The following is a 20,530-nucleotide window of genomic DNA, read 5'->3' on the forward strand; positions in this document are numbered from 1 at the left end:
GTTTTCTGAGCGACAATTTGAATAAATTCGCACAATTCAAATTGATGCTGGGTTTTGTTCCGACTTTTTGTATCACTGACCTTTTTTGAGAATAATTAATGGTAAAGTAAGGAGGCTTGGGTTTGGGTTTGGGAGTTTGGTCCAAATTTTTTTAAAACAGAGTGAGAAAATTTGAGTTTTACTAGTTTTAGTAATAGGTTTCTAAGTGTTGGCTCTGGGGCCAGTTTATCTAATCAGCCTTATATGACCCACCATTGTGGTGCCAAATTCGGAAAAAGATTCAGTTGTTCTGCAACCTTGCTGAACAATATTGCTTTGAAGTATTAATACAGTGAGTCAAATTAATACATTTTATAAAGCAATTATTAGCCTTTTTATATGTCTGTTGATTACAGATGCAGCAAACTTGATATTATGAGACTCAGATGAGGCACCAGTATTCATTTAAATAGAAAGGGGGATATAAAAAACTATTGATGAAGTGGAATGTTGGGATGTCAGGAGCCACTTGAGCCATATGTCGAGATAAAGTTTACTCCCTCTGTATAGTACTGGAATAGTTGTTCTTCTAGCTTGCCAAACCTATAGGATTTCCATAGAATTTTCAACAAATTGGAGTGGTGATCAATTTTAGCGTGATTGCAGCAAAGGTTGATTAGCCAAACTGTTGATTTTAATGGGTGACGTGAACTGAAAGGCCCACTGATAAGTGCCCCGACTCATAGACACATGGGTCAATCAATCAAATGAATGAGATATTACAACCCACATACTGTATATGGACACATCACATTAATATCTGTTGGATTGTGATATAGTACTTTAATTTAAGTACAGAAGAATGTTGTCAATACAGTATGTTATTTCTATTCATTTGGATACATCTACAAAGGACTCCATGTACTATGTGCAGTGGTCTAAAAAATAAACTGTACTTGCTAGTACTTTACAAAAATGTCTAATTATGCATTTGACATGCACAGGTAAAATAGTTTATCTCTAGTGATGATAAAAATTAAGTCTCATCCTATGATGCTGAAGTGACAGTAAAGTGTTAGAATTAATTTTCTGAAGCAGTTGTACTGGCAAATATTAGTTTCTGGTGGGATGCCTTGTTGGCAAGTAATAATATACTGTTAATACTCCTATTACAATATGGTCTCTAATTAATTGTCTCCAAAATAGGTTGACAGCATTGAGAGTTTTGAGTGGCAACGACAACTACGATATTATTGGGATCTTGATCTTGACAACTGTGTGGCTCGCATGGCATTATCTCAGTACACTTATGCCTATGAGTATCTTGGTGCATGTCCTCGACTGGTTATAACCCCACTGACTGTAAGAGACTTAGATTGCAATTATTTAAAATATGTAATCAATAGATGGTTTTCTTTTACATACCATATATCTAAATAAAACTATGGGTATTTTGTAGCATATTGTATTACAAACAGTATGCTCATCCGTAAATCCACAAACGAATAGAACAGTGTCCTTCAGTGGCTCTGCCATGATATAGTAATATTACGAAAACATGCATGGTTTTAACAAGCACTGACTTTTAAATGTAAACAAAACAGCACACAAACAGCATTTTGACATTGCATCTACAGTATCAGACTTTGTTGCACTATACCTTGCATTATCTTCTTGGCTTCTTGTGTGCAGTTTTAAAATCCTATATGTGCATAAAGATTAAGAGCCATGAATAAGTTCATGTGTGTAGCTGTATACACGAATGCTGCTTATAAGAGGACTGTATTAAACCAATAAAGTAAAATCCATATGGTACTCACATATTCTGCAGTGTGCAATCAGAGGCTATCCTGGCCCCTCTGCCGCCCCCTCCCCCGTGCACTTACCTCTTTGTGCCTGAGGGGGTCATGGGGGGTCCACGAGGGCAGCAGAGAGGGCCAGTATGCTAGCGCAAAGAGCCTAACTGCACTAGAAGAGCAGAATTTCCGGTCTGAAAACCGGAAGTTTGGCTCTTAAAGTACTAGTAGCGCCCCTGGTACCTAGTTGGGCGCTGCCGCCTGAGACGACAGCCTCAACTTGCCTCATTGGCGAAGTGCCCCTGTGTGCAATGATTATGGTGCTTTATTAAAGGGGGTTTATTCACCTTTAAGGTAAATTTTAATATATTATAGGGAGACTTTATTGGACTTATTTATTAATTTTTTTTTATAGTTTTTGAGTTATTCCCCATTTCTCTTCTCCCTCTTTCCATCTTTAAAATGGGGGTCACTGACCCTTTCAGCCATAAAACTATTGTCCTGTGATGCTACAATTTTATTGTTACCATTATCTTTTATTAATATCTACCTATTCATGACATCTCCTATTCATAGTCCAGTCTCTCATTCAAACTACTGCCTGGTTGGTAAGGATAATAAGACCCTAGCAACCAGATAGCTGCTGAAATACTAAAGAAGAGAGCTGCTAAGCAAAAGTGAAATAATCGAAAAACCATAAAAAAATAAAAAATTAAGACCAATTATGAATTTGCTCAGAGTATCATTGTCTACATGATACTTAAAGTTAATAAAAAGGTGAACCACCCCTTTAAGATCTCATCTTGGAGGGCAACACACTTCCCCCAATACCTCTCACTAATATTGCAGGCTTTTTTACTTAACATGAGAAGAACTGCCTGACTTTCTGGATTTTTCCCATTTCATACTACAGGGCTTTATTTATTTTTGGGTGAGGGAAGGGAAGGTTTTTTGGTGAAACTTTCAAAAATGTATTTAAGTACTTTACCTAATATATTATAACCTTATAGTCCCTAGTACTGTGTATAATGAAGATTTACCTGAAATCAATATATTTTACTTTTTACAAGGATTTTATTCATATTGATATGATTTTATATATTTTGCTTAAAGATTATTTAATACAAATTTAAAATGTGCACTTTGATTTCTAGCTTGTTGAGTGCACAAGATTGCTGCTTTGCATATTTTCTTTGTACTTTTTAAAATGCGAGTTGTTAGGTTGATTAGCTTTACAGAAGCAATCTTTAAAGAAAATTGCAACAAAACACCAGCCCTTTTTGAAAACTAGGTAGTGCTCTTCTTTTTATATACATACCAATATGAAGGTAGTATATGAAAGCTTCTACTAATCTGACTGTAAGCGTTGCTTGTAAATAAGACAGATTTACAATTTATAATGCTCTCAATCTGCTGAACACTTTACATTGAAGTAATTATTTTAATTATAGAGCCTGGTTAATTCTAAGTTTCTCTCTTTAACATAAAGTTAAAAGTCACGCTATACCTTTTTTAGGATCGATGTTATTTATGCCTTATGGGAGCTTTGCAGTTAGATCTTGGTGGAGCCCCTGCAGGACCAGCTGGCACTGGGAAAACTGAGACTACAAAAGACCTTGCCAAAGCACTCGCAATTCAATGTGTGGTGTTCAACTGTTCAGATGGCTTGGATTACAAGGTATGAATGGTACCAAGACTACATTAGTTTGTTGATTGCTCTGTCAATACAGTTGTTAGGCTTCTTTCTTCCAGCTCTAACCAGTCAGGGCCATTCATTTTAGTATGTGATTTAACACAACTACAGCTACATTTTTTCAAAGCTATGATTTATTTAATAATGACCCTTACTACAACATAGGAATGTTTGCCTGTATATGGTTCTTGTGATGACAGGCATCTGCTTATGTACAGGCTTACACTAGCACATGCCCAATAGGTGCAAGACTATATCAGTAATCACCAACATATAGTAAGTTATGTGAGTTTTAGAAAAGCCCTGTTAAGTAAACAGGTAAATATGGCAACTCTAATTAATATACCTATGTTAAAATGCACACTTATGAAAAACCTATATTATTTCACTTTGCAGTAAACATCTTCTTTTGTTGAAATTATGTGCCAAATATGTTAAAAAGCTGCTTTCTAATAACAGAACCTTTTATAATCATACAGAGAAGGTACAGATGTAAATTGCTATACTGTAAGAAGCAGCACTGCCACTGTAATGGCAAGAATAATGCATTGCACACAAAGCAGCACTACTGAACTATATCATTTTATGTAAATGGACAGAGCTATGAAATATACAAAAACATCTTACCAACTTAAATTTATTATGTGCATAAAGGTAAACTGAATAATACTAACAATAATCTAAGAAATGTTTTCATATTTTTTCTCTACAGATGATGGGTCGTTTCTTTAGCGGATTGGCTCAGTCTGGGGCATGGTGTTGTTTTGATGAATTTAACAGAATTGACATTGAAGTTCTGTCAGTAATTGCCCAACAACTCATTACCATAAGAAATGCCAAAGCTTCAAAGGTAACTGTTACGTTTCTACATATAATAAAAATTTGCTTCTCACATATTTTATTAATACTGTTGCTCAGCTTTATAAAACAAAAACCTTTAGAAATTCAAATTGGGTATCTAGAATTATATTTACCTAGAAGTGGTCTTCATATTCTTCTCTCAGTTGGTGTCTTACTTGAGACTTCACTTGACTTGACTGCTGACACCATCCTTCAGTTATTTAATTATATTTCTTTCATACGCATTTACAAAAGAAGGCTACAAGTACCGTATATATGCTATCAATGTGGGAAAGTCAAGATTTATTATAACAAATCTGGCAATTCAAATGATGAAATTTGTTATTTAGAGAGGGATCGAGTCTGACTGAATGGTTTTTATCTTTCACACAAACAGGCCTGGATTTGTGGCCCAGGCCTAGGGTGGCTAGTTGGTAGGGGCGGCATGCTGCCCAGCTGCTTGCTGTGGAGCACTGGGGATGCGCAGCTCCCTAGTGCTCTGGTGCGCCTGCTCGTGCTAGAGCGGTGCTGGCCGCAGGCGACAGGACCACACGGCCTAGGGGCACCCCGCCTCTGCAATCCAGCCATGCACACAAAGGGTCCCATTTACTAACAATCGAATTGCTATTTTTTTGTCCATGAATCTCCAAAAATTTGTAGTTTTCCTATATATTCTTAAAAAGCTCTAAAAATTCTAGATTTATTAAGAGTAAAACCCACGAAAACCTCTAATGCAAAAATTAAGTATAAAGTATAAGTTGTTGAAGTCTAATAGAAGTCAGTGGGAGCTGAACTTCAACTTTTGGACCACTTTTAATCAATTTGGACTTTTGGAGGCTTTCGGATTTTTTCTTCACTAGGAATTGTCAGAAAAACTCAAATTGCTAGAGGTTTTTGATATATTTGTATTTTTACTGCATTTGGATCTTTTAATAAATTCAATGACATTTGTGGTTTTAGAGTTTGAGAGTGTACTTGTGGTTTCAAAAACCACTAAAATCAGACCTCTGATAACTAAGCCTCCACGTGTTGATAAAGGAAATCACTAGAAGAACAAAAAGTATAGCAATCAACAGTTATTAGTAATAAAAATAACTTTATTGGTAGGCTAACATTTTAGACACCCAAAAACCAAAACGTTAGGCTACCAATAAAATTATTTTTTGTTGTTATAACCAAGACCTTTTAATACTATATGGGGGAAATGTAATAAAATTCAAAACAAGCAAAACTTTGCAAATAAAAATTAGCCTGTCCCAATATAATATTGTTCGTTAGGTTTTAATTGCATTGCGGATAATAATTGCACATTGCGAACATTGCTCTGCAGCTTCGTTAAATATTGTGTCGCAAAAAAAAGTTTGCAAATGTGAAATTTTATTACATGCAATGCAAACGCTTGCAAAAGCAATTTGGTCACAAACTTTGCGAGGAATTAGTTTTGGGTCGCTAACGTAACATATTACATTCCCCCATATGTGTTTATTGTCAGTCAACCTTAGCATTTATTATGAGCTTATAACATAAAATCACTGTTAGACTCTCTCTAACACATTAAAAGGCATGTGGAAACTAGAAATGCAGGTTGTTTTCTTTTTTCATTAAGTTATTTTATATAATTAAAATGATCCTTTAGCTTTCCAGGTTTATGTTTGAAGGACGTGAAATTAAGTTGGTTATGACGTGCGCAGCGTTTATTACAATGAATCCTGGGTATGCAGGAAGAACAGAATTACCAGACAATCTTAAAGCTCTCTTCAGGCCATTTTCAATGATGGTACCAAATTATGCTTTAATTGCAGAAGTAAGTATAAAACTCTCAGAGAAATATATGGTTCACATTTATGACTATGATTGTCAGCTAGTATTTTTTGTGTACTACAGGTCATATTTTATATGTGCTTATATTGTTTTAGGTGATTTTGTATTCTGAAGGCTTTGAATCTAGCAAAGTTCTTGCCAGGAAGATGACACAAATGTATAAACTCTGCAGTGAGCAGCTTTCACAACAGGATCACTATGATTTTGGCATGAGAGCTGTAAAATCAGTTTTAGTAATGGCTGGGTAAGAAACGATTTGTTGTAAATAGTTAAGTTAGGTTGAAAAAAATGTATTAAGATTTTAGTATCACCATAGCCTTGGATAATTTGCTTGTCCAAGAAATCATCCAAGCCACACTTAAAGGCACTAACAGACTCAGCCATCACAACATCTGGCAGGGCATTCCACAACTTCATTGTCCTCACTGTGAAGAACCACCTATGTTGCTTCAAATGAAAGTTCTGTTCCTCTATTCTAAAGGGGCGGCCTCTGGTGTGATGATCCATTTAAAAAAAAAGATCTCCGCTATCTGTTTATTTTACACCCACCGATGGACAAATATTTAAAATAAATTTATGTATGTATAACTTCCTAGTAAAGTAGGTAACAAAAGTACTGATTAAATACAAATATAGCAAAAGTATTGTTTTTTTAACCCAAAAGACCTACATTTTATTTTTTTACACACAAACACACATAACATACACATACATATATAGCATTTTTATTTGATTTAAAAAATTCAGTGAAATTAGAAGGATGTTTTTATATTACATTATCCCAATATTTTTTTACAAATACATTATTCATCTAAAATGAGATGGCTAACATTGAAGAGTACTCAGTGTCGGACTGGCCCGGGAAAAAACCCGGTGGGCCCCGACGGGCCAGAACCCTTCTCTAGATATTTCCAATCGTGGGGAAAAAATGTTTTTCCGGCGATGCGCAGCGCCGCCAGCGCATACACGCTGAACGGCGCTGTTGCGCATGCGCGCCGAACGGCGCTGTTGCGCATATGCGCCAAGCGGCGGTGTTGCTGGCCCGACGCATCTTAGTAGGGGTGCAGGGGGCCGGAGGGGGGCCCCTGGACAGCAGTCCCGGTGGGCCCCGGGCCCCCCAGTCCGACCCTGAGAGTACTGAAAACAGTACATATGATAGATGAGATATATTCATAAACTTATTAGTTGTTGGTATTAAAAATAAGTGTAAAGACACAAGAAGGACCACTGGGCATGCTAAAACTTTAGCAAACAAAATTAAGTGTAGTTTATCAGTGCCAATTCATTCATCTGAAGTTTCCTAATGGTCATTCCACCTCTATTGTCAGCAACATAAATATATATATCACAGGGCAAACATCCAAAGTCAGTATCTCACAGGTATTGAGCATGCTCACCCCAAACAAAACACCACCCACCAGAGTCCAGCAGATGAATGGGTATATGTAATAAATGCTGTTGGAGACGTCAAATCACAAGAGCTCAATTTGCCACTTAATAAATACTTACCCCCTCCCACTCCAGCATACTGTAAATATTGGAATTTTCAAAACACTACCAGGATACATACAGTATATTTCGTTTTATATTTTGACTATTATACTAGTTACAGCATGCTAAAGGAAAAGTTTAATGGATTTAATATTTGTGCTTTCCTTCCAAAGATCACTGAAAAGAGAAAATCCGAATTTAAATGAGGATGTAGTGTTAATTCGTGCCTTACGTGACTCAAATTTGCCAAAGTTCCTAACAGATGATGCAGAATTATTCAGGTAGGTAAATATTTAAATTATTAAACAGATCACACTATATTTGTCCCCATGGTTGCTTTTTTGATAGATGGTTTATCTATTTTACAATAAATCATTCAATGTAAAAGCCAGCATTAAACTTTAAAGTATTCTACTCCCAGCTTTAGTAATGCTGTTGCATTACAATTCCCAGAATCTTCTAACATTGTTTAATTCTTGGAGGCTTTTGTTTAAGCTACATCTGGAGAGCTACATATTAAACATCCTTTATTAATGCAGTTTTCATTAGATATTAAAATTATCATTTTGCAATATTTTCTTTCTCCTAGAACACCAGTTTCTGACTGTAGTGCCATAAACAACTTCTGTTATTCTCATCCTTACTGGTACTGATAGATTTATAATACAATTCGCTCCTTATCTCTGAACAGTTGTAACTTCCCCCACTATTTATAGTTTCCATTTTTTACCTTTACTAACTTAAAAGCAGTGGAAAAAGTTATATGCCCCTGTCACAAAAAGTGGCCAAAGTGCACTGTAAAGGAAAACTAGGTGGCCACAGCAGTGTCTCAGCAGTGTCTCAGCAGTGTCTCATGGGCCACTGGTGTAGGCAGACAGGCAGGATTTAACAAAAGAGGTAGCTTTTATTCAGTAGAACATAAATAAAGGCAGTCACAGAACAGGAGAGGTACACTGAAAGAAAGGCAGGCAGAAATCTGAGAGAAAGCCCAAGTCAAGGCATTTGATAACAGCCAGTTCATGCAAAGCTCAAGACCATTTTTACATTGCACTCCAGTGTTTACAAGGGATAGGCAGATAAACATATAAATATAGCTAGGCTTTAGGGCTATGACACCCAGTGCTACTTGTAGCCAGATACTTGTTGTGGCTACAAAACACCAGAAAATACCCTGCCATAGACAATACCATGCTATCGACAATACTGAGAATTGTCTTTGCTAAAACACGTGTCTTAGCAGAGAAAATTATCAGTAATTTTTGTTTTGTAGCCGCAACAAGTAGTTGGCTGCTAGTAGCTCCGTGTGTCATTGCCCTTATGTAAACATAAAAGATTGAACTTGATGGGCAAGTTTCAACCTAACTTTTTATGTTACTATGTATGAATGTTTGGTTCTGTTTTGGCCTGTTACTGTATTCTTTTCTTCCACTAGTGGTATTATATCTGACCTTTTCCCTGGGGTACACATCCCTGAACATGACTATGGAACTTTACAGTCCACTATCATAAATGCAATGATAAATCGTGGCCTGCAACCAGTACCCAGCATGGTAGATAAAGTCATACAGTTATTTGAAACCATGATTGTGAGACATGGTGTAATGCTTGTTGGACCTACTGGTGGTGGAAAAACTACAGTTTACCAAATCTTGGCAGATGCTGTTGGGGCCTTATTTAGAGCAGGGGAAATGCACCCTTTTTACCAGCTCGTTAAAACATATGTACTAAACCCCAAGTCAATAACAATGGGAGAATTATACGGAGAAGTAAACAACTTAACTTTGGAGTGGAAAGATGGACTGATGGCGCTGAGTGTCCGAGCAGCTGTAAATGATACTTCAAAAGACCATAAATGGATTATCTGTGATGGGCCAGTTGATGCACTATGGATTGAAAATATGAACACTGTTCTGGATGACAACAAGATGCTTTGTTTGGCTAACAGTGAGAGAATAAAATTTACACCCGAAATCCACATGGTGTTTGAGGTACAGTTCTTCAAAATATGCCATGTATAAAATCCAATAAATTAAAAAAACACATATAATTTGATTATTTAATTTTTTGTGTGAACTAGGCTTATTGTAAATATTTATGTAATTCCTCTACTTGATCAAGTGTACAGATCTGCCTAAGATGTTTTGATATTAGTAGAATATTTTGATTTTAGTTTTGAAGATTTGGGATTGAAGTGTGCTCTAGATACAATTGAGGAATTATATTTGTATTATATTGGAAGCACCTGGGGTCAAAGTAAATATATATATATATATATATATATATATATATATATATACTTTTAAAAATATGAATTCCCCTTGAGTGCTTTTTGATTTGGTTTATGGACAAAATTAAAAATTACCATGTTTATATTGAATTTACTATTTGATTGCCTTGAAATATCTTAAAAGTCTCCAATGAACATATATTTATTATTTTACTTATTAGGTCCAAGATCTTAAAGTTGCATCACCTGCTACTGTAAGCCGTTGTGGAATGGTTTACATAGATGCTGAAGAACTAAAATGGATGCCATATGTTCAAACCTGGATATCTGGTCTGTCTGCAAAAGTAAGTGCATGCATTGCAGCATAGAATGATATGTTTGTATTGCTCAGTTTATGTAGCTGGCAACAGAATTAGATAAGTGTACAAGTGTAGAAGTAATTAAAGAGATAGCTACCTTTTTACATTCTAGCTGTAAAATCCTGCAGTGTTTGTCATAAAATATTCTGTAGTATTTATTTGTCATAAAATATCCATGGGTGGACCTGAGATATGTATGAGTAGTGTGACTTTCTGATAGTGTACCTCGGGTAGCCTTAGTCTGTGGGCAAGTCCCAGCAGTTTGCAATGGCCTTTAAACACCTTACCATCAACATAAACAGACTGAAATAATCTGCAGTCTAGTTGTTGCTTCAAACCAGATGAACCTCTTAATTGAGAAGGCAGTTTAGCACCTTCACAGTGGTTAAACTGTAAGGCCTGTCACCAGTTCATACTCAGTCCTGGCCCCACAAGGTGAGATCCAGGAAGAAAGCCCTGAACACGAGTGCTCTCCCTTTTATATTTTCAAACACTGCCACCTACTTGGCAACAAAGAATCAAATCAGATTACAATAGACCCAGGAAAAGGGACAATATCTGCCTGGGTAAAGCAAAGGACCACTTAGGTGTCAGGGGAATACAGGGTTAACTGCCTGAGTAAAACACTGAATCCTCAGGGTCTCTACACATTTTTTATCATGTGAATTTCGAGTAGTGTGATTTTTTTTTTTTTAAAAAAGTCAACATATTTATGAATAAGGTGGAATTGAGTGAATTTGATTGAAAATGTTTTATTTGGATTGCTTGATTCTCATTTTTTTTTTTTAATGCTTCTAAAACCTCAGAACTGACAAAGGGAAAATGATCCACATGACATTTTAACTGAGAGCAAAGCAGCAGCAAAAATGCCTGCTTTTATCAAGCTGTCATAGACCATCTTAAGTTCCCTGTTTACCCCAAGTTGCAACTAACCACCTTGTGTTGTGTCTGTTAATTGAAAGGGCCACCAAAATCTTAAATTCTAAGTAAACACATATTGTATTCAGCATAGCGTTGCTGATGTGGCAATTTGCCGAACACCGTGTCAATCATGGGGAATCCTACCCGGTTTTCCTAATTTGAAAACCGGGCAGGAATTTTTGACCCAGGCAGCCCTTCAAATTACAGAACTGTCTGGGTCAAAACTGGCCAGTTGGCAACCCTAATTCTGCATGGATAGCATTATTTTATGGCTGTTTTTGTTTATTGAAATTTATGGAACTTGCTATAAAGTTTCCTTTACAGATGAAATGCAAATAACAGAAACCTCATAATCTTGGTTGAATGGTTGCCTTCATACCCAAATTAAAAACCTTCAATGAAACCGTCTTTTGTTTCGCTCTGCATGAAATCCCATGTTATATTTGTTTCAGGACACAAAATAAGTAGTAGTGTAATGTATTATATAAAAAATTATACAATATATAGAGTCACAATATCAGGCATAAATGTAAATACTTATAACAATGTATCTTTTGTGTTAACAGATGACTGATAACCTCAAAGAATATATACTGGCTTTGTTTGATCGCTATGTAGAAGATGGGCTTAAGTTTGTTGCAAAGAAATGTGCTCAAGCAATTTCTCAAGTGGATATCAGTAAAGTAACTACTCTTTGCTGCTTATTGGAATCATTGTTGCTTGGAAAAGGAGGACCTGATTTACAAATGGTAATGTCCAATCAATATTATATAGTAATATTATATAGTTACATAGTTAAATCGGGTTGAAAAAAGACAAAGTCCATCAAGTTCAACCCCTCCAAATGAAAACCCAGCATCCATACACACACCCCTCCATACTTTCACATAAATTATACATACCCATACCTATACTAACTATAGAATTTAGTATCACAATAGCCTTTGATATTATGTCTATCCAAGAAATCCTCCAAGCCACTCTTAAAGGCATTATCACATTAATAATTACAGCTTTAACACTGTATTTACATTATTCTCAGCTAATGATACAAATAACATGTTTTTGGAACATTAGTTGATAACTGTATTGAAGAAGTAACTTTTTCTATCCACTTTATGTTCAGGATCTTTCCAGATTAAACACCATTGTTTGCCAGACTTTTGTTTTCTGCTACCTTTGGTCTGTGGGAGGAAACCTAACAGAAAACTATTGGGATTCATTTGACACATTTGTAAGACAGCAATTTGAAGATAACCCAGAAGCTAAGGTAGGAGAATAGGAATGTTTGTGTTTGTAGATGAGTGAAAAATACATTGATTTGGAATACAAAATAAGGTCCATTTACTTAGTATTACAAAATCAAATGTTTTAATATACAGTTAGTCTTTTCTTTGCTGTTTACAACCGCTACTCTTCTGGGAAGGCTTTAACAATACTGCATGTTAGAACATTGTTGGTGTTCTTTGCTCTCATTTTTTCCATATTTAAAAGAAGTTGGGCAATCAGGCCTTGCTCATATTGGTGTCCTAATCCACCCACAGGTGTTTGAGTTGGATTAAGGTTTGCTTCTTTGTGTTGCAAATGTAATTCTATTTTTGATGTACCATACCATTTTGGATGAATACCATATGTGGATAAAATGAAAAACGCATTGTAGACTTTGCATAAACATTTTACAGCTTCCAAGCTCTGGTGACTTGTGGAGTGTTTACATGGATTATGACACTAAACGCTTGGATCCCTGGGAGCGAATAATCCCATCATTCAAATACAGCAACACTGTGCCATTTTTTGAAATGCTGGTTCCCACAGCTGATACAGTGCGCTATGGATACCTGATGGAAAAGCTGCTGGCTGTAAGGCACTCAGTGCTGTTTACTGGAATCACTGGAGTTGGAAAGGTATATTTTCTTTTGCTTAACAACATTACTGTTCTGACAGCCATAAGGGATAGTTTATGACCACAAGCGTAGTTAATCATGCCCAAGTTTCCCAGCAGCTACCTCTGAACAGATGCTAGCTCCAGGTTACCATTGCACCCTGCTACAATAGGTGCAGTGCATTTATGCCAAAATAATTGGATGCACGAGTGTTTCTTATGACGGACACTGTAAATGACACCAAATGGACTTGGACATCAAAGTGCATGAGTAAATACATTACTTTTGATGCATTAAATGCAATTGCACCAAGTGTAATGCCCTCTAGAGATGGTAACAATGCTGGAATTTTGGGAAAAGACACAGCAATATGACCAAAATCATGGCTATTCTCTCAACATTGCACTGTGCTCACTGCACTTGCAGATGTAAATGACCCCCAATAATCAGTTTTTTTCCCTATATGCATTCCTATGGATAACCTGCCGTACGTGCCATGCACACTTGGCTTTAGCTGAAGGTCAAACTGCATTCTCGTCTTTTTATTGATTTTTTTTTCTAAATGAAAGTCTGCTTTACAAGAACTTTGCACACTTTAAAATTTATATAGATTTTCCTTTTAATGTTTTATCATATTTAAGTCTGTGGTAGCTCGAGGATTGCTGAACAGAATTCAAGAAGAAGCTGGCTATGTTCCTGTCTACATCAACTTTTCAGCTCAGACTTCTTCTTCCCGTACTCAAGAAATAATTGAGTCTAAACTTGAAAAGAAAAGAAAAACTATTTTAGGTAATACATATAAGTAATAACTTAATTAACATGAGTGCTATGAACAAGGCTTGTTTCAATCAGAAAAATATATGTTTTTCTATTTCTTAAAGGGGTTGTTCACCTTTAAATTAACTTTTAGTATGTCGTAGAGAGTGAAATTCTGAGACAATTTGCAATTGGATTTCATTTTTTATTATTTGTGTTTTTTGAGTTATTTAGCTTTTTATTCAGCATCTCTCCAGTTTGCAATGTCATTAGTCTGGTTGCTAGGGTCCAAATTACCCTAGCAACCATGTATTGATTTGAATAAGAATCTGAAATATGAGTAGGAGAGACAATGAATACAAAAATGGGTAATAAAAAGTAGAATTAACAATTTGTAGCCTTACAGAGCATTTGTTTTTAGATATGGTCAGTGACCCCATTTGAAAGCAGGAAAGATTTAATAGAAGAAGGCAAATAATTCAAAAACTATAAAAAAATAATTATAAAGACCAATTGAAAGTAGCTTAGAATTGGCCATTCTATAACATACTAAAAGTGAACTCAAAGGTGAACCACACCTTTAAGATAGGGCAATCAGGGATATAAAATGTCCTTCATATTTGAAGTATTTTTATATTAGATAGGTAGATAATTAGTGAACAGAATTATCAAAATTCCGGTATTTTTCTCATTTTGCATAGCACTTATAATAAAGACACCCAACATATCTTTTGTCCCATTGTGCACGGTTCCAATTGAAGCGTGAAAGAACTTGACAATTCTCAAGAACTTTTAAGAATTGTTGAGGAGGTGGAGTGCATTTTTTGCATATGTGCCCCTTAATTTCTATGGGTCTTCAACTTTTGACTCCTGAATTCTTTTGGTAAAAAAAACATTGGGGAAAAGAAGCAAAAAAAAAAATCATAACTTAAATCTTGGTATGCAAAAATTTGCATTTTTAATCTGTCAATGCCAAGTTGTCAATACCAAGATGCCAATACCAAGAATATGTGTGTTTTTACGTGTAATCATGACGGAGGTATTGGGGCATATTTCTCAAAGAGTTCACTGTTCATAAGAAGAAACTCTCCAGCTCTCCGTTTTCACCCTTTGATAAAAATGACCAATTGAGAGATTAAATTACATTGGCTGCAAATAAGTAACTTTTTAGTACAAATGTTCAGATAGAATTTACAATTTTGGGTCATGAAATAGATTATAATCTATTTGTCCACAAGATGGCACTAAAACACATCTTTTAAATTACTTATGACACATTTGTGTGTTTTCTTGACTTGCTAGAGAGTCTAATAAAAACTGAGAATGCAAGGAAATATTATTAAATATTAAATTAAATAGTAAATATTTTTAACAAAAAAGTAATTCTGGGACATTATATATTGAATTTAATTAATTTATAAATGTATACATAATGACATTTGTTTATCTGCAGAGAGATATACAACACAATTGCCAGTGCCAGTGATATTACCCTTAAATATCAAAAATTATACAATCGTTTTGAATCCTGTAAATATAGAAAATTCTTGCGATTTTTATTTACATTATACTTTTCCAAGAATAGTACAATAAGGGAGTGTCATCTGTTATAACATGCTATTCTCTGTGACATCTGATTTATTTATTTGAAGAATAATGTAAACGTTCTAAGAAAAGTACAGCCAATGCTGTTTTCTTGTGGCTGCTGTACTACACTGTGCTTTGAAGGGGGCCATTATTAGACAAGAATTTGAGTAGCACTTCAACAGATCAGCCTAGGGACCTAATCTTGACAAAAACACGCTAACCATTTTACTGCATGCATGTTCAACTTTTAGAAATATAACAGTGGGATTGTTTGAGCCTGTCTGGCAGTCATTATATTTGGTCTGTTGAATTGAGTATTGCAAAAAAATGTTTAGCTCCGGGGGTACATTTTTAAGCAGTAACAGACAGACTTTTGATGACAAGTATCAGATGTACACATGCTGAATTATTTTCCAGCCTCTGCTTGTTTAGCTAGTCACCCGACACAGCTGATCATTACAGCCTATGAAGAAGCCCTCAGTGTTTAAATTAATTGTAAAGCAAAATAAAAATAGTTGAAATGAAAGTTAATGTAATTTAAAAAAACATTTATTTTACTATAAAATTGCCAATGGTTTTAACTTTTTATGCTAAAGCAATAGCTATTCAAAGCAGCATTGTTTGTCCAATTCTCTGCACTGCTGGTTTTGACTACATGTACCATTAAAACAACATAGTAGTGATCTGTCTTATAGTCAAAACTCAAACTGCCACCATGTCTGTATGTTATATTATTAAGAAACCTGTAAAGAAGGAGAACCACAGAAGTATACAAGGCAATGTGAGAAATCTCTGAATTTTAGTTAGAAGTTTTTCCTGACAATAGAGTGTTTAAAGAAACAGTATAACCAAAAAATGTGTTTTAAAGTAAGAAATATAAAGAAATATAACATAGTGCTGTGCTGCACTAGTAAAACTGGTGGGTTGGCGTCAGAAAGACTACTATAGTTTATATAAAGAAGGGGGCCCATTTACTCGAGTGAAGGAATAGAAAAAAAAATACTTTGAATTTCGAATGGTCGAATATGGCTAATGTTAGCCTATGGGGAAGATCCCCATAGGCTTCCTAACAATTTTCTGATCGAAGGAAAATCCTTCAATCGATGGATTAAAAACCTTCGAATCGCTCGATTCGAAGGATTTAATCCTTCGATCGAACAATTATTCCTTCGATTGTTTGATCGTAGGAATATCGCTAAATCCTTCAACTTTGATATTCAAGTAGAAGGATTTACATTCGGCAGTCGAATATGGAGGGTTAATTAACCCTCCATATTCGACCCTATGTAAATCTGCCCCATGGTGTTGTGTGGCCATAGTGGCAGCCATTCAAGCACAGGATTGACAGTAGATAACAGATGCACTCTGTTTAATACCACTGTATTTTGTTACAGAGCTTATCTGTTATCTGCAAAGTAGCCTGTGCCTTTTCTCATTTTTCAGCTTAAATGACTGTCCCCATGGCTATACAGCAGCCTAATCAAATAAAATAATTAGTTTTTCTGAAGTAAACACACAACTTTTACCAATACAGGACAACAGTACATTTTAATTACTTTAAAACACTTTTTTCTTTGGAGTTACTGTTCCTTTTTACAAACTCACACATTTATCAATAAAGATAAATACTTCATCAAAATGTATTTATCTATTTATGAGCTGTTTGTAATAAGTATGAACTATTTGTCTTACTCTCTTTTATTTCATAGTAAGAGAACATATTGACACTATTGCTTGTGCTGTGTTATGCAGGTGCTCCAGGTAACAAACGAGTTATCATATTTGTTGATGATTTAAACATGCCAAAATTAGATCGATATGGTTCACAACCCCCCATCGAGCTGCTTCGTCAGTATCAAGATTTTGGTGGATTTTATGACAGAGAAAAAATGTTTTGGAAAGAAATACAGGTACCGTTTCTCAGCTTCTACAGTGTTAACATACAATTCCATAACAATGATAACTATATAATTTAGAACTGATAGCTGCAGTTGTGATATGAAACCAGTAATTGTGGTGAATAATTAGCTGAGAATACATATAGTTTTTCATATTTTTCCCCACAATTCCTTGACAGACCAAATGATCAAAACAGCAGAAAGTGAAGAGGATCTGTAGCTCCTCTTTGCTTCCTTGTCTGCCACTGCATTATGCACTGATTGATATGTCAAAATCTGCACAACTGACAATGTTCAAATACTGTAAATATTGGATCATCTGGCTAGTAAACACGTCTTGAAAAAAAGCACTAAAATTTTGTTTCATGAGATTTTATCTTTACATGTATGGTCAGTTGAAATAGGTTGGGCTACTCTATAATGCCAGATTGATTCAATTAATGGTGCTGAACCGGGTTTCTTATGTGATCCACCCACTTTACACAGACTCAAAATAGCAACATGTTAGATCCTTGGTGCTTACATCCCGTTTTCATTAGCTCATAGGATATGTCATGTCTTATAACCCTTATGTAAAGGCAAAATATTCATTTGGAGCCAAAAAACAAGAGATGCAGGAGTACATATTCAACAAAGTTAACATTAATTGATTTTTGTGATTTGCATTAAAGATAATAAACACAAAGTTTTACATTCATCATGCTTGCACTTTAAAGTCTTTTTTAATTTAAGTACTTAATGAAGTACTTGTTGCCTATTTTTCATCTGCACAGAGAACATACTTTTCCCCCAGAAAGTACATGTGAGTTTTATTTCTTTACCAATTAACATATTACAGATGGCTGATATACATTACCAAATCACCCCAGTACTAGAGGCACTTTTGAACGTTGGAAAAGTTATTAAGCTCCAAAGCTACTAAAATTTGAATCTGAAAATACTCCAGCTAAAACCTCAAAGTCATGTAAAAGTCAACGGCAGATATCCCGTTAACAATTTGAAGATGTTTCTTCATGATCTTTGCGGTTTGCATGCTGTTTTTCGCTCGATAATCTGAAAAAGTCGAGTTTTTTGGACAACAACGATTCGAGCATCAAATTGAAAAAGTTCCGATTTGACACACGATTTTGTAGTGACTTTTTCCTGCACCAATGTCCCTGATTAATTAAGGGGATTTGGGTTTGGGAGTATGTTTTAGTAAATACCACCCTTAATGCTTTTCTAACATTGTTTTGGATAATAACACCTTTATCTGTATATGTAACCTTCTCCCTCTTACTAACAATGATTGGGAAATGTTGGGACTATTCAAACATCAAAAGTTATTTTAGGAGAGTTCACTGTATAATATTTGAAGGAATTAACCAAATTTATGCATTCAGCTTATTAACTTGTAAAATTAAAAATGTACCTTATAAATATGCATTGTTGTTTCCTAAATGCTTGATAATATATCAGTTTAGCTTGAATTTAGTATGGGAATTTGTTTAATTTGAAACAGCTGCATTAGTAGTTAATGCAGAGTTTGGGCAGAGTAGCTTAATATGCCATTGTTCTGTTTAACCAAGTTGTGCTTGATGTTTCTGTCTCCCCCAGGATGTAACAATTGCAGCTGCTTGTGCCCCTCCAGGCGGAGGTCGCAATCCAGTAACTCCACGATTTATAAGGCACTTCAGTATGTTATGCCTGCCAACACCCTCAGAGCACAGCCTTAAACAAATTTTTCAGGTCAGTGCTTCGGAAGGAATACAACTGATGCCAGGATTATGCACTCTAAGATCTGGCAGTTTTTACTTATTTATTTTTTCCCAAATGACAAAATCTTGCAGGATAAGTTCAGTATTTAGCAGCCGTACATATTTTGCAGTGGAAAAAATGTGAATTTAAAATGTTGCCTTCTGACTTGACTTCCATTTTTTCTTGAATTACTACAAAATAAAATTACATATAACAAATAAAAAAAAAGACCAATAAATAAAATCTTATTAAATTAGAGTAAAAATAAGAGAAATATAATTATTGATTGCTCACTAATGTGAACATCTACTGAGAAGTAAGCTATAATGCCTCAATTGTCTCTTCCTATCTCTGTCTACCTGGAACCAGATGGACACTCTTGAACTGCTCATTGTTAATATTTATTTTATACTTTAAAAGCTGACAGATGGAAAATAAACACTGCTGAAGCTATTAGATGATTGCAGATGCTTTAACCATTATACTTTTTTCATTTGCCAAGATAGGGCAAAAACTTTTACCCTAAGAATCTTAGGTTCCATTATGAATTATTTGTAAATGAAACACCAAGCAATATGCTGTGCTAGTAATACATTACAATACATTACTAGTAATACATTTCCAATGGTTTTAAAGTTATTTGTCAATATAATTGCTACTGAAATTAGTAGCTGCCTTCCTCTTTTATTCTTTGCCTGGTAGATCTGCCTTTTGAAACAGTACAGTAGAACCCAGCTGAATAAAAGACACTTGAGGAATACTGCAAGGGTTACTTCTGCTACATTGTTTCAAGAGACAGGAATGTAGAAAGCAACAGAAAATACTGCATTCAATTGCAATTACGTTTACAAATAATTGAAAAATCATTTACAAATTATTCAATGTATAATAGATACATTGTCTGGTAGGTAAGACTTTTGAAACTGTACAGCAGAAGATGGCTGAATAAAAGACCATTGAAGAATATTGCAATGCTAACTTCTGCTACATTGTTTCAAGAGAGAGAATCAGATTCTACAATTGCAACTGCTTTTACAAATATTTGAAAAATCATTTACAAATTATTCACTGTACTGTGTAATAGAAAGTTGCTTACAATTACGTTTCTTTCATTAGGCAAATGTTATCTTGGGGGTTTATACCCCATTTAATCTTAAAGAAAATATTGTGCGTTTTTATCTCATTCACTGTGTTACCACATTTACTTCTGAAAATGTTCATAAAGATAAACAATCTAAAGTATATATTAATTGTCAGTATTTCAAATTCATAAAAATATTTTCTTGCATTTTGACAAAGGACCGTGCTTCTGTTTGAGCATTTTATGAATACACACGTGCTTGAAATGCTGCAGTTATACTGTATATGGAAGATATATATATGTATTTTTACTGTATATGTTATATCATGCCTTAACATTCATTCTGATTTTCACATACCAAAAATCAGTGGTGAATTAATGAGATGTGGGGCCCCTAGGCTACATCCACAAGCCCCCTTCTAGGCAACTGCTGGGTCCAGATGCGTGCAGATCCAGGAACG

At 35.1% G+C, this 20,530-nt stretch overlaps 1 protein-coding gene across 1 annotated transcript in view; it reads left to right on the forward strand.

The window, feature by feature from the left end:
- The window catches only part of LOC108706776 (dynein heavy chain 6, axonemal), a 149,341-nt gene that overhangs the window by 46,347 nt on the left and 82,464 nt on the right, over positions 1-20,530 (forward strand). The window contains exons 28-41 of the mRNA XM_018243466.2: positions 1,186-1,341; positions 3,292-3,453; positions 4,181-4,318; positions 5,945-6,112; positions 6,225-6,373; positions 7,794-7,901; positions 9,053-9,608; positions 10,069-10,191; positions 11,694-11,876; positions 12,254-12,397; positions 12,810-13,031; positions 13,652-13,799; positions 17,106-17,263; positions 18,848-18,979. Of these exons, the coding sequence (XP_018098955.1) occupies positions 1,186-1,341; positions 3,292-3,453; positions 4,181-4,318; positions 5,945-6,112; positions 6,225-6,373; positions 7,794-7,901; positions 9,053-9,608; positions 10,069-10,191; positions 11,694-11,876; positions 12,254-12,397; positions 12,810-13,031; positions 13,652-13,799; positions 17,106-17,263; positions 18,848-18,979 (2,547 nt within the window). The remainder of the gene's footprint in view (positions 1-1,185; positions 1,342-3,291; positions 3,454-4,180; positions 4,319-5,944; positions 6,113-6,224; positions 6,374-7,793; positions 7,902-9,052; positions 9,609-10,068; positions 10,192-11,693; positions 11,877-12,253; positions 12,398-12,809; positions 13,032-13,651; positions 13,800-17,105; positions 17,264-18,847; positions 18,980-20,530) is intronic.

The sequence above is a fragment of the Xenopus laevis genome, chromosome 1S (genome assembly GCF_017654675.1).
Source record: "Xenopus laevis strain J_2021 chromosome 1S, Xenopus_laevis_v10.1, whole genome shotgun sequence".
NCBI classification, from domain to species: Eukaryota; Metazoa; Chordata; class Amphibia; order Anura; family Pipidae; genus Xenopus; species Xenopus laevis.